This window comes from Ictidomys tridecemlineatus, chromosome 2 (assembly GCF_052094955.1).
Source record: "Ictidomys tridecemlineatus isolate mIctTri1 chromosome 2, mIctTri1.hap1, whole genome shotgun sequence".
NCBI lineage: Eukaryota > Metazoa > Chordata > Mammalia > Rodentia > Sciuridae > Ictidomys > Ictidomys tridecemlineatus.
In genome coordinates, this window is record NC_135478.1 from 218,762,175 (window position 1) to 218,777,753 (window position 15,579).

General features: G+C 36.0%; 1 protein-coding gene across 1 annotated transcript; it reads right to left on the reverse strand.

The window, feature by feature from the left end:
• Nucleotides 1-7,407: 7,407 nt before the first annotated feature.
• LOC101972977 (olfactory receptor 9A1) lies at nucleotides 7,408-8,352 on the reverse strand. Its single transcript, XM_005332441.2, has one exon. The coding sequence runs from the start codon at nucleotides 8,350-8,352 to the stop codon at nucleotides 7,408-7,410; it is 945 nt and encodes a 314-aa protein (XP_005332498.2).
• Nucleotides 8,353-15,579: the final 7,227 nt, after the last annotated feature.

Here is a 15,579-nt window from a genome sequence, read left to right on the forward strand (position 1 = left end):
CTTTAACTCAGCCACATAACTCTCATGTTTGGAAATGTAATTCCTGGATGCCATTCTGCCAAAATATCAGAATCCTTAGGTTCCATCTAGCAAGGTGGATTTCATATTTTTGCCTGTTATGCAAATGTAACTCCAGGGTCTCTCACAAGACATTACATATATCAATGGTATCTGGCCAATAAAGAGAAAATATGAAAGGATCAAAGAATCTAAGAATCATTGTCATCATTACAGGTTTTTTCCCAGCCTCTAACACCCCTTCCCTACAATTCTAATGAAGTTATAAAAGCTGAACATTTTGGTCTGTTTTACTTAGTAAATTAATATGAAGCTCAAGTTCAGATTGCTGGGGGGTCTACCGTGAGGATTATCTTGAGAAGAAGGACTTGGAAATCACCAAGGAGAAGAATTTTAGAGAATGAATAGCAAATGCTTCATAAAATATTTCTTAACTAGGGTCCTTCAGGCCCTAAGATTAGGAAAACATCTTTCTAATAGGTCCCTAATATATTTTTATTTTATATTAGTCTAACTATGAGAGTTGTTTCTGTGTGATATTGTGTGATAACTGGGCAATTGTTTATGCTAAATCAAATTTCCAAAACCCAAAAGTCAAGAACTTCATCACTTGAGAAAGAGAGAGCAAGAAAAAGGTTTTGTGCTTGATTTGTGATGAGAAGGTTATGATTAAGAGGTTGGGAGAGTTATAGGAGAATCTCTCAAGAGAGAAATCTGAGTGATTTTATGTCCTGACATATTAATAGAAGCCTAGTAAACTTTTGTCCTTTCTAAGGAGAAGATAATTGTTTTAATTCCTTACAAAGTTTTCAAAGTGAGGAAATAATTAGTCTCTTGGGAGTTTATCAGTGCAGAAGAACATTTCAGGTGGAGGAAAATGTTTTCCTGATTTAGAGATGCCTCCCATATTGCTGCAAGTGATAGAATAACACTCCTTTCTTATGGCTAAATGAAATTTCATTTGAATATATAACACATTTTCTTTACTTATTCCTTTGTTGATGGAGATCTAGATTGATTCCATATCTAAGCTTTTGTGAATAGGCATGGACATGTAGGTATCTGTTTGTATACTGATATTATTTTCTTTGAATAGGTACCTAGGAGAGGGATGGCTGGATCATATCATAGATCTATTTTTATTTTTTGAGGAATCTTTATATTATTCTCCATATCGACTATATTAATTTATATTTCTACCAACATGTATGAATTCTCTTTTTTTCCTTATTTTTTTCCAGCATGTACATTATGTCTTTTTAATAATAGCCATTTTAACTGGGGTGAGATGATATCTCACTATGGTTTTTATTTGCACATCTCTGATGGATAATGATGTTGTACATTTTTTTCATGTAATTGTTGGCCATTTGAATATCTTCTTTTGAGAAATGTTCACTTTTATCATTTACCCGTTTTTAATTGGATTATTTATATTTTCTGCAGCAAAATGTATGGAACTAGAGAACATTATGCTAAGTGGAAAAAGTCAGACACAGGAAGAAAAGTACTTTTCTAAAGTTGATCTAAATGTAGAATAATTATTACTAGAGATTGGGAAGGGAGAGAAGAAGAGATAGAGGGAGAATTGAATTATCGTGCCAAAACATGAATAGAAGTAATAAGTTTTAATGTTGTACAGCACAGTGGGGTGATTATCATTGATGATAAACTAGAAGGGAGAGACCCAAGGCTCCAGAGTAACGTTAAGGAAATGGAAAATTTAATTACTCTTACTTGATCAATACACATTATATACACATATTAAAACATTACATTGTATTTCATAAATATGTTCAACTATTATGTTGAAATTTAAAAGGAGATAAGAATGTTAATTCACTACCCTGATTTGATCATTCCACATTGCATATATACATCAGATTGTCACACTATATGCTATAAGTATGTATAACTGAAATAATAATAATTAATTTAAAAAGAGATGCCTCCAAACGTTTACAGATGCTCCAAGATGGAGAAATATCCATCTACTTTCTATTGGCATTTAGAGAAGACCCTAAATTAAAAATTTAGCAGTCATATGTTAGCTAGAGATTAATATCCATAGGTTCTATTCCTAAAAAATTCGTGTGTATACATACTCACATGTACCCCATCTTTCCACCTCCAAGCTCAACAGCAGAAACCTTGGGTTAGTGAATATCAATGCACTGTAGACAAGCATGATTTAAATTGTGAGAGAATCCTTTTATAATTATAATGTCAATGGTGCTGATGTCTGAAGAGACCTAATCTCATTCCTTTTACCATTTAGGGCACATTATTTGCATCTATTCTCTATTTTCAAATCCTAACCCATTTGCAAGTTTCAATCTAGTTTAAGAAAACTGCGAATCTTCCAAAGCTCTGTGGCCTGAGTTATTCATATAGCATTCTTTCCCATGACTTTGGGATCACCAAAGAGATTTTAAAGGAGATGCTTTTCCTACATTTGTTATTTCCTTATTACTTTCCACATCTCCCCTACAGAAGATCCAGATCCAGATCCAGGACATTCTCCCCTCTGGCCCAAATTAGATCACATTACTTCATCTGAGTGCTATAGTAGCTCCCATATGGCCTAATAAATCTGGGATTAGAAGGCCCGTCTGTCTATTTCTCAGGAATCTTGGTCCTCAATGGTGCTTTATCCCCTGCCTTCTAATCCCAAATCTTTTATTTACTCAATAAATCATCTATGCATTCATAGATTTGTTTTATTTTATTTTATTTTTTTATTGGTTGTTCAAAACATTACAAAGCTCATGACATATCATCTTTCATACATTTGATTCAAGTGAGTTATGAACTCCCATTTTTACCCCAAATACAAATTGCAGAATCACATCAGTTACACATTCACAATTTTTACATAATGCCATATTAGTGACTGTTGTGTTCTGCTGCCTTTCCTCCCCTACTATCCCCCTCCCTTCCCCTCCTATCTTCCCTCTCTACCTCATCTGCTGTTGTTCAGTTCTCTCCCCTGTTCCCCCCCCCTTTCCCCTCGCAACCTCTTATATGTAATTTTGTGTAACATTGAGGGTCTCCTACCATTTCCATAAGCTTTCCCTTCTCTCTCCCTTTCTCTCCCCCCACTCATCTCTGTTTAATGTTAATCTTTTCCTCATGCTCTTCCTCCCTGTTCTGTTCTTAGTTGCTCTCTTTATATCAAAGAAGACATTTGGCATTTGTTTTTTAAGGATTGGCTAGCTTCGCTTAGCATAATCTGTTTTAATGCCATCCATGTCCCTGCAAATTCTATGATTTTGTCATTTTTTAGTGCTGCATAATACTCCATTGTGTATAGATGCCACATTTTTTTAATTCATTCATCTATTGAAGGGCATCTAGGTTGATTCCACAGTCTAGCTATTGTGAATTGTGCTGCTATGATCATTGATGTGGCAGTATCCCTATAGTACGCTCTTTTAAGATCCTCAGGGAATAGTCCGAGAAGGGCGATAGCTGGGTCAAATGGTGGATCCATTCCCAGCTTTCCCAGGAATCTCCATACTGCTTTCTAATTTGGCCTCACCAATTTGCAGTCCCACCAGCAGTGTACAAGTGTACCCTTTTCCCCACATCCTCGCCAACACTTATTGTTGTTTGACTTCATAATGGCTGCCAATCTTACTGGAGTGAGATGGTATCTTTTTTTCTCAGCAAGAGAAACAATAAGAGAGGTAAATAGAGAGCCTACATCCTGGGAACAAATTTTTACCCCTCACACTTCAGATAGAGCCCTAATATTCAGCATATACAAAGAACTCACAAAATTAAACAATAAGATAACAAATAACCCAATCAACAAATGGGCCAAGGACCTGAACAGACACTTCACAGAGGAGGACATACAATCAATCAACAAGCACATGAAAAAATGCTCACCATCTCTAGCAGTCAGAGAAATGCAAATCAAAACCATTCATAGATTTGTAAAAATAGAAATATTTGATTCTTTAGATTATAATCCAAACTACATTATGTAATTTATTACTCAAATTGTTCCACTTTTTACATTGAGAACTGAATATTTACGTCCTTTCAAAATTCATTTATTGAAATGTAATCTCCCATGTGATAAGTATTTGGAGGTGTGGGATCTTTGGGAAGTGATTTTAAGAGATCCTGAAACCCCCTTTTCTCCTTCTGCTATCAGCTGATAACAAATCTGCCAACACCTTGATCTTGAAGTTCCCAGCCTCTAGAACTATGATAAATAAATTTCTGTTAATCACAGGCCATCAAATCTATGGTGTTGTATTGTAGTAGCCTGAAATGACTAAGAGGGGGGCTTTTTCAGGTTGGATCCTGCACCCCTTTGACAGAGGTGAACACCTTTGTAATCACCCCCCTCCCTCAGATCAATAAGTAGAACTTTCTTAGCCTTAGAAGCCCATCCATGGGTCCTGTTCTAATTGTAGTCCTCATGTCCTTAGTTGCAACTACAATCTCAACTTTTAAGTGATTACCTCCTCATATTCCTTAATCATGCAAAGTGAAATAAGCCAATCCCCAAAAACCAAAGGTCAAATGTTTTCTCTGATATTTGGATGCTAACATATGATAAGGGGCAGGGGAGACTAGAAGTTCAGCAGACTGGGAATAAAGGGAAGGGAGTAGGGATAAGAATAGGAAAGACAGTGGAATGAATCTGATGTGACTTTCCTAGTACATATATGAATACACCACAGTGTATCTCAACATTGTGCATATCCACAAGACTGGTATCCTCATTAGAAAAAGATTATTGCTGTGGGTATATACGTGATTGCATGTCCAATGTAATTCTGCAACCTGTACACTCAGAAAAATGAGAAATTATATTCCATCTGGTTCAAATGTATGCTGTGTCAAGATTATTATACTGTCATGCTTAACTAATTAAAACAAATTTAAAAAAAGAAAAAGATAAACTCCATGTTTGTATAAATATGTCAAAATAGACTCAAAGTCTATTTTAATTAACAGATTCTCTCTATGGCACTTTCATTTCTTTCTAATATATTGATTAAAGAAGCCATATGTCTTGACATAAAACTTACATAACCTGGCTTTTGTTGATTCCATCCTTGTGATAACAGTTGAACATGTCTTTCTGTTCTTGCATTGCTTTCTGTGACTAGTTAGTTTCAGAGGCTTGATCCAATTTTGATCTAATTAATAATAAATATCATCTTTGAAGGTGACTATGTTTTAAAATATCATTATAAACTCTGATTTAAATGTATTTGATAGTTTTCAAGTAATTGCAATTATTCTATTTTTTGAAGTGCAACTTTATTGTTGGCCAGTGGAAGTTTTCTTCAATTGATTTCTTCATATTTTTTATGTGACTCTAGTAATTTTTGGTATCTGGTGTGATAAAATGTTCCAAATTCATCTTGTAGATTTTCTGTCCTAGATTTGGAACCACCCATTTCTTTTAGAAGCCTCACTTTCTCGTATCAGGAAATAGTATTGGAAGACCACACTCTGGGCCTAGGAATGCTCATTGTTAATAAATTACTAAATGTTCCTAGGATATTCTAGTGTACAGAGTCAGAAGATGTATGATAGGCAGATAGCTATGAGTCTATGTAAATTAGAATTAAATTATGAGGCTCTAGAGATTTTAACTAACCTTTTCTATATTTAGAATTAGAATATTCTGTAATTATTCATTTATTTTGTCTCATATACACAATAGTCTAAAATACTGTACTATTATGACCTATATGACTATTGAAAATGTTGAAGAACATTTTGTATATGCTCACTTCATTCTTTTATTTAAATTGTTATACAATATTTACATTGTTAGAGCTCATATCTAGTGCAAAAGATTATTGTTAATCTCCCCAGTGTAAATGGGCTTTTAAAACAATATGTACTAATATAGATCATGGAAGAAAAGATTAAATTCAAAAATAGCAAAATTAATATTTCTACATGACAAAAAAGATTTCATCTAAAAAGCAATAAAAAACCCAGATTTACAAAAGATATCTTCAACATACATATGATAATATAGTTCAGGTACACATAATATCTAAAGAATATTTCATTAAGAATAAATATATCGTTACAAAATTGTTCAAGGCCCCCGGACAAGAAAAGTTCTCTACTCAGCTTTAAAAACACTATAAATTGTCTGGACTCACTAAAGATTCTTCTGCCAAGAAATTGTCTGTTACATTGAGACGCTTTCTTGAGAACTAGAGGCAGGATTATTTCTTTTGATTTTGAAATAAGACGTTATTATAAAATAGAACTCAAAGCAATATGAAGATCAATTCTATAGTCTCTCTCCCAGCACTATTCCTGAGTCCCATTCCATTCATCATATCCGAAGGAAACCAATTTTCTGAGTTCCCTCCCAGACTTAACATACATAAGTATGAACAAAAACTAATTTATGCAACTATGTGCAAGTATGAACATAAACTAGTGTTTGCCTTTTTTTCCATACAAAAAGCTAACTCTTAAGCAAAACTTTCTGCTCTTTGCTTTATATATTAGACATCTTTTAATGACACAGAAAACATCCTATTCTTCTTAGAGTCTTGTGATATTCAACTGAAGGGAAGTTCCACAATTATTTTTACAGTCACTTTGTGATGTTCATTTGGATTGCTGCCAAATTGTGTAATTACTTGTGTCCTGATGTAGAAGTAGTCTCTAAATTATATCATAGAGTACAGAAGTATTAAGAATAATGGGTGTGAGAGGAACAGGGGCTAGGATAGGGAAATATTGGAACTGAGACATGGATTTAGGGGAGCTTAGTATAGTGCTAGAAGACAGTGTGGTAAACTTGGTTCTTATGAGAGAAGGGAGTAGAAAAAGGAATACAGAAATGAATCTATAATCTCTTAGAGACATGAAATGGAATCAGAAAAGAAAGTAGAAAGGACAGAGTATGGAGTGGAGAAACTAAGGGAGCAATGAGGAGGAAGGTGCCCTGTCAGAACTGAAGAATGTGAAGCACAGGGCGAGGGATCTGAAGCTGCCTCCTCTTCTGTCCTCTCTGTATTCTCCCTTCAGCCCAGGAACATAGATTTGAATGTTCTAAAATGCATATATCCACACTTGCCAAATTTATTTTTTGAAATGTATTATGATTATATAAGTGTGTTCATTTAAAAAACAAGAGGGTTGGGGTGTAGCTCAGTGTAGCATGCTTGCCTAGCATACCTGAAGCCCTGGGTTTCATCCCCCAGAACAACACCACCAAAAAAGCCAAAATAATGATAATAAAGTGATCTCCCATGTAGGAACTATCTAGTTATAATTTTGAGTATGATAAGAACCATAGAATTCTCTTGCAGATGAGAATGAATATGATAAGAATTAGTATTTTTAGATTACTCAAGTCCATGGTAGATTGTCCCTAGGACAGAGCTAATCCTTTAGAAGTCGACAACAGCGTTTGATGCCATGCTGAAAGGCCTGTATGAATTTGTCATTGCGGAGGGTAAAGATGAAAGGGTTCAGGAAAGGGGTCACCACTAAAACCAGCAGTGATGCTACCCTGTTGTACTCAGCCGCCTGCGTTTGCTTGGGTTTCACATAGAGGAACAAGCAGCTGCCATAGCCAATCACAACATAGGTAAAGTGGGAGGCACAGGTGGAGAAGGCTTTCCTCCGGCCCGAGGCCGAGGGGATCTTGAGGATGGTGGAGATGATGTAGGTGTAGGAGATAATAGTAGGGATCATAGAACCAATGATGATGAAAACAGCCATCAGAAAAAGAATAAATTCCATGAGAAGAGTATCATCACAGGACAGTTTGAGCAATTGTCCTCTGTCACAGTAAAAATGGTCTAGCAGATTTGATTCACAGAAAGTAAGCTGGAATGTGGCATAAACTGGCCAAATTTGAAAAAGGAATCCAAATACCCATGACACAATTACCATCCAGAAACAGGTGTGGCTATTCATGATGATATTGTACCTCAAAGGGTTACAGACAGCCACATAACGGTCCACAGCCATCACTCCTATTAATGCCAACTCTGAGCTTCCCAAAGAAAGGTACAAATATAGTTGTACACAACATGCAGTCAAAGATATTATCTGAGTCTTTAGGAGTAGCAGTCCTTGGAGCATAAAAGGGACAGCAGTGGATGTGATCAGGATCTCCAGGACAGAGAGGTGGCCAAGGAAGAAATACATGGGGGATTGAAGATATTTGTTGACACAGATGGTGATGATGATGACCGTGTTTCCCATTATTGTCACTGAGTAGAAGAAGAAGAAGGTAGCAAAAAGAATATAGTGTAGTTCTTTGGAGCCAGGGAATCCTAAGAGATAAAACTCAGTAGCACTCGAGTAATTCCCCAACATTTAGTTTTGAGCACTTCTTTATGCAATCTAGAGAACAAAAGATGATAATGCTGCTACTGATCTCAAATACAGAATGAAATCCTATTATTTTCATCAAAATGGATAGGACTGGAAGACATGATGATAAGTGAAATAAGGCAGACACAGACAAGTACCATACGTTTTCTCTCATACATGGAAGCTAAAAGAAGTCAACCTGAAAGTAAAATAGAGAATTCTAGAGCCTGGGGAGTATTGGAAAAGAGGTGATTGGATTAGATCAGTGCATGCTGTATGCATGAACGGAAATATCATGTCAAACTTTATTAGCGTGTTCACATAATGCATTAATAAAAAATAAAAAGAAGTAGAAACTGTTCCATGTAGAGAAAATATTCTTCTCCCGTTGATCAGGAAGATACTCACCTCCAGAGAAAAGGAGTGAACTGAAGAGTTGTATACTCTGCAGAACTCAGACCAGGCTATCTCCTGCCTTGCTTCCTTTACTCTCAGTGAAATAGAAAATGTTTTCACACTAGCATTTAGAAAAAAGTCCAGAAAGCATAGTGTTGTTGGGTGCCCAACGGTTTTCTTCTTTTTCTTTCTATCCTTCTTTCCCTCTGCAGTGTGTCCCTAAGGAAAGCTCTTCACTGAGGAAAATAAGCTCACTGAAACCCTAGGGATGGAGTCTTGGGACAGCTAGAGAAACTTTCAGCCCTTTTCTCCTGAGGCTAATCAAGTTTTGAAACTATTAGAAGTTTTGGGTAATGGGCAAAATGGAAAACTACCTCATGGAGAGTTTTTCAACATCCAGGATGCCTTCCTCCCAGGCTTCAAGTCCTGGAGTCAGTCTCTGCTCTCATGGTTACCTGAAGGACTGACAAAACCTGCTTGTGGCACACATTGCCCAAGAACATTGTAAAGCTAAGTAAAATCCTGAAGTAACTCAGTGCAAAACTTCACTATTGAGACTGAACAGGTTGTCCAAAGCCTCAGACAAAGTTAGGAAAATTTCTTAGGGAAACTACAGAATTCAAAATATACTAGAAAAATTAGAAAAAATCATACACATGTTTAGGAGAACATGCATGCTCAGGACAGACCTAAAAAGACCTCTGACTGATGTCTGGCTAAGTGTTGGAGAAGTCTTCAGAATTAATGTCCAAAGGTGAGGAGAAATGTTTGGATTTTTGGTTTATTTTCTTACTATAATTTTTCAATTAATTTTGAGGGTTTCATTTTTGGGTTTTTGCTCCCAGCACTCAAAGAAATCCCAGTCAAAACATAGCTGGACACAACCTAATAGAACAGAGATTTCAGTGACCATTAATGATCAGAAATTTAGTCTTTGTAACAGTAGTATGGAAAAGTCACTAAATGAGCAGATGCCTACAGTTGTCAGCAAACCAAACCAAACAACAAAAATACAAAATAAAATACCTTTAGGAAAGGGAGAATTTGGTTTCCAGAGTTATAACACAATACTGTCTGAAGGTCTAGTTTTTTACAACAATAGAATCACAATGGACAAAGTATAATCCATTCAAAAGAACAAAACAAATGGACAGAAACTATCTCTAGGATGGCTAGACATTTTGTTGACTAAGCAAAGACTTTAAAAAATTATCTAGAATATATTCTAAGAGTATAGGTAAGCATGGTCCAAGAACTAAAAGAAATCAGGAAAATAATGTCTGGACAAATGAGAATGTCAATTGTAAAAATGGAAACACACACACACACACACAATAGAAAAAAAGTGCAAATGAAATGGAAAATTCAGCAGAGGTTCAACAAGCTAGCAGAAGAAGTAACTGGTGAAATAGAAGATAGAACCATTGAAGTTATCCAGTTTGAGGAACAGAAAGAAAAAGGATGAGGAAATGAAGCAAGACCTAAGTGGCCTTTAGGAAACTATCAGTATTTCATCCTGCATATATGGGAATCCCAGGAGGAAAACAAAGAGAAACGAGCAATAAAGATTATTTAAGAATTAATGCTTTAAAACTTCCTTAATTTTTTACAAACAAGAATCTACACACTGAAGAAACTCCATGATCTCAAACTGGATAAACTTAGTGAGAGCTACACCCAAACACATTATAATCAGTCAAAAGAGCTTGTCACATACAGGGAATCTTCATAGGATCAGTGTTCAATTTTTTCATAAAAAACATCTAGGCCAGAAAGCATTAAGGTGGCATAAAGTGCTGAAAGAAACAGAAATGTCAACCAAGAGTTCTGAGCCAGAAAAGCTCCCCTTCAGAAAAGAGGAAGGTATTAACACCTTATAAGATAAATGAAAGCTAATGGAGTTTTGTTGTTTTTATTTGTTTGTATTAAAATCAATAGACCTGCTCTAAATGAAATGCTAAAAGGAATCCTTCCAGCTGAAATTAAAGGACACTAGATTCAAGCCACATTAATATATAAAGATCTCTACTAAAGATATCTACATGGGCAAATATGAAAGCCAGTTTCATTGTGGTTTTGTTTTTGGCTTTTGAAAAAATTTTCTGTATAATTTAAAAAATCAAGTGAATTAAATTATAAATCTATTTATTGAGTGCATGACATATGTATTATCTTTGATGATAATAGTAACATAAAAGAGAGTGATGGAGCTATGCATACCAGAGTTTTACATACTATTGAAGTTATTTGGTATCATCTTAAACCATATTGTTATAAATTTTGTATGTTAAACACAATATCTGTTTTAGTCATCTTTTTCACTGATGTGACTAAAGGATCCAACCAGAATAACTATAGAGGAGGAAAAGTTTATTTATGGGCACACAGTTTCAGAGGTCTCAATACATACACAGCTGGCTCCATTCCTCAGGGCTCAAGGTGAGGCTGAACATCATTAAACTTTTAATCAAAAGACAGTTTGGCAGAATGATTTAACAAGGAAGAGTCAACTGCATGCTGTTTACAAGAGACTCAATTTACATCCAAAGAGACAAAAGGTTGAAAGTGAACATAAGGGAAAAGATATTCCATGCATGTATTAACTAAAAGAGAGCTAGAGTGGCTACACTAGTATAGGAAAAAAATAAAATGAGACTTTAAATCAAAAAAATTATATAGATAATGAAGGACACCATATATTAATAAAAAGGTCAATCCTGCAAGAAAATGTAACTATTATAAAAATATAGACACTAAAACAACAGAGTCTCAAAATATATGAAGAAAATACTGATGGAATTACAGGGAAAAATAAACATTCTACAATAATAGTTAAAGATTTTAGGACCTACTTTCAATAATAGAATATCTAGGCAGAAGATGACTAAGAAAATATATGACTTGAACAACAGTATAAATTAATTAGCCCTGATAAATGTAGTTTACCTAATTAATACAGAATAAACATTCTTCTGATATGCACATGGAATGTTCTCCAGGATAGAAGTTGTTATGCCACCAAACAACTCAATGAAGTTAAAAAAAATTATTGCCAACCATCATGAATGACACTAAATATCTATTACTGAAGTTAAATGGGAAAAATCATAAATATATAGACATCACCTAGCATACTCTCAAACCATTAATAAGCTAAAGAAGAAATCAGGAAATAATTAGAGCTAACTAATAAAAACTCAACATACCCAAATTTATAAAGATGAAGGCAGTGCTCAAAGGAACATTTATCGTCATAGCACTTGAACTGAAAAAGTAGGAAGATCTCAAAGCAATAACCTAAACTTACACATTAAGGAACTAGAAAAAGAAGAGCAGCCCAAACTCAAAGCAGAAGGAAAAAAAATAATCAAAATTAGAGCAGAGATCAAAGAAATAGAGAATAGAAAAATAAGCAGATAGAATTAATGAGGCCAAAATTGGTTCTTAGAAAGAGTAACAAAACTGACAAACCTTTAGATATACTAACAAAAGAAGAAAGACAACTCAAAATTATCTATAATCAAAAATGAAAAGAGATTACAGTTGATTTTTTAGAAATAAAAATATTATAATATTCTGAACAATCGTATGCCAACAAATTAGAAACACACTTGAAATTGGTAAATTCCTAGAAATACACAACCTACTGAATCATATTGAAATAGAAAATTTGAACCAACCAATTGAAAGGAAAGTGAGGAACCCAGAGAAGACAAACGAGTGAGAAATGAAAGACAGAGACCCATCAGAGATACACACGAGAGTTTATTTGTCAGAGTTGACAAATAAAGGCCATCTCTCCAGAGACAGTCAACACAGATTTGAGTTCTGGGACTTTTATGGGGCAGGCTTAAGGATTAAAGCCAGGCGGGTCCTAATGCCTGTGGTTAAGAGTAGGATTGGTATGAGGGAGTGGTGAGCCTTTCTCAGAAAGGCCTGGGGGTGGTAAAGTTAAGCTTTTTCTTAAAAATGGCAGTTGTCTTTTTAAAAAATTTATATATGACAGCAGAGTGCATTACAATTCTTATTACGCATATAGAGCACAATTTTTCATATATCTGGATGTATACAAAATGTATTCACACCAATTCATGCTTCGTACATGATCATCACATTCCACCATCATTTCTAACCCCATGGTCCCTTCCTTCCCTCCAACCCCTCTGCCATATCTAGAGTTCGTCTTGAGTTCCAAAGGAGACAATAGTCCCATTAATAAAAAATAAGTTAAAAAAATGGTGACTGCACTTAAGATGGCCATCCAGAGGCTAAGCAAGAAACTTACACCTATGACAAGAGATTAAATTTGTAGCAAAAACTCCCCTTCAGAACTGCTTTACTTCAATGGTGAATTCTACCAAATATTTGAAAGAAAATTAATACCAATCCTTCTCAAAATCTTCAAAAAACAGATAAAAAAGAATCTTGTAATTCTATGAAGTCAGCATTATCTTGATACCAAAGCCATATAACATCATATGAAATTTACAGATCAATATTCCTTATGAAATTGTCAAAATTCATAACAAAATACACATGGTATGAGTTTAGAGCATATTAAAAAGAATATATTTCATGACCATGTGGTATTTGGCCCAGAAAAAAAACAAGAGTGGTTTAATATAAGAAAACCAGTTGATATAATATACCACATTACTAGAATGAAGGAGGTAAAAAATCTCACACGATTATCTTTATGGATACTGAAAATGTAATTAACAAAACATAACTTTTATTCATGATAAAAATGCTCAGAAAACTAGAAATAGAAGGGAAGCTCCTCAATATAGTAAAAGACATATATAAAATACTCAGCTAACATTATATGCAATGTCAAAAAACTGAAAGTTTTCCCATTAATATCAGGAATAAGAATGACCACTGTTATCACTGAGATACAATTCAAAATTACTGGAAGTTCTAGTCAGAGCAATTAGGCAAAAAGAAAAGAAAAAATAGAGGGAAGAGAGAAAGGAAAGAAAAGAAGGAAGGAAGGAGAAAAATAAAGTCATTAAAATGCAAACATAAAGAAGCAAAATTCTCTGTTCAGAGAGGACATATTTGCATACACAGAAGACCCCAAAGAATCTACAAGCAAACTACTAGGACTAATAACTGAATTCTGCAGTTTCAGGGTACAAGCCCCAACACAATGAAAGTCTATTGTTGGTATCAATAATCAGCAATTCATAAAGGAACTTAAGAAAAAAATTCCATCTACAATAACTATAAGATCAGGTAGCGGCAACCAAAAGGAGGCAGATTTAAAATGCTGCTGAACAAGGCCTTACTGAGATTTGCCCTCAGGCAGAGCTCTCAGAGCAGCAGAGTGGGTGTAAGAAGTAGCTGCCAGGGCTGAACCAGACTGGGAATTTTTTTGGTTCTTTTGCGTGTGGGTGGGTTGCTTAATCATCTCAAACCTAAGAACCCTGCCTTTTTGATGATATAGGGCATCAAATTTCATCTGGCTACTTCTTGCTGGCTAGGGGCGCTGTGGGGAGTGGGTGGTTTGATGTTGGTTAGGTGAGGATGAGACTGTAGGGGTGTAGAAGCATCTGGTTGTAGGTCACTCTGGCAATTTCACCCACATAGTTTTGGGTGAACCTGAGGAGGCAGAGAGCAATCATTAATAAAAGCCTTATGACTAATATAGGAGTGAGAATGGAAGTTAGTCATGTAATGAGGGTTGAGTTTAGTCAGCCTGGCCAAGGGTCATTTGATTGTTGCTATTTAAGAATAGACAGCTTCCTCCTTTGTCTGCCATCAGGAGATCGAGGGCTTGATGGTTCTGTAATGAAACTTGGGCAATAGATGTTTGCCTTTGTTGGGAAGCCAGAGAGGCAGCTGATGCCTCTACCACTTCCTGAAGTTGTTGTTCAAGCTTCTGAGTTGCAGTTACTGCATAACCAAGTCCTCCTGCCCCCAGCCCAGAGGCAGTGAGTGAGGAGGTCAGGGAGAGTCCAACTACTACTGGTAGAAAGACAGCCCATCTTGTCCTGGAAATGGAGATAGTAACAAGCCATGTTAATTCAGCCTCACTGTACAGAGTTAATGAGGGACCAAGATGGAAGGAACACAAAAAGCAAAGGGCATGTTGAGGCTTAGATTTTTTGTTAGGGTAACATTGCACCAGAAAAAGAACCCCGGTGGAGCAAAGGTTGGGGAAGAGATGGAATAATCTGATCACAGGGTGCCGAACCAGAGGAAGTGCAGCAGCAGGAGAAATTCTCTGATGGGTTACAAAAAAGAGGTACTTTCTCAAAAGCTGGAGAGGGGGTCCTTGGGTCTAGTTGAGGTATTGAGAGGAAGATCAATGGGGATAGCAGTTAACGGAGTATGATCCAAACCTATGCAGAGGAAACAGTCTGAAATCAAACCCAGGGCCTCACACATGCTAGGAAAGTGCTCAACCACTGAGCCACAACCCCAGCCCTGGTTATATGAATTTGAGGGAACACTTGTAGATAAGTTCTCCATACTCTGATAGAGGCTGAGGGGTGCTTGGCAAAACGCCAAGAATAAAATTTACCATCAACACCAGAAGCCCATTTCAGGTCCCATGGGTCCCAAATAGTTTCTCTTAGCCAGGCCTATCTAGGAAGCATTTCTTGCATGAATTACAAGGGCACCCGCCACAGGTGTTAGGCTAGTGCTTACAAGATTCCTTGGTTTGGTCTGATATGAAACATAGCATTGCTGCACATAGGTGGGCCAATGTGGCTTGGTTGAATCCAGTAATGTTAGGGGTGACTGCCCAATTGCAGCCAGTGGAAGGGCAATCGCCTTGACCCATAAACTGAGAGCGGGTGGTGCCATCCTGCTGCCATGTCGCTT

Coding starts and splice junctions, on each gene's coding strand:
- LOC101972977 (XM_005332441.2), bottom strand. CDS start 8,352: ATGTTGGGGAATTACTCGAGTGCTACTGAGTTTTATCTCTTAGGATTC.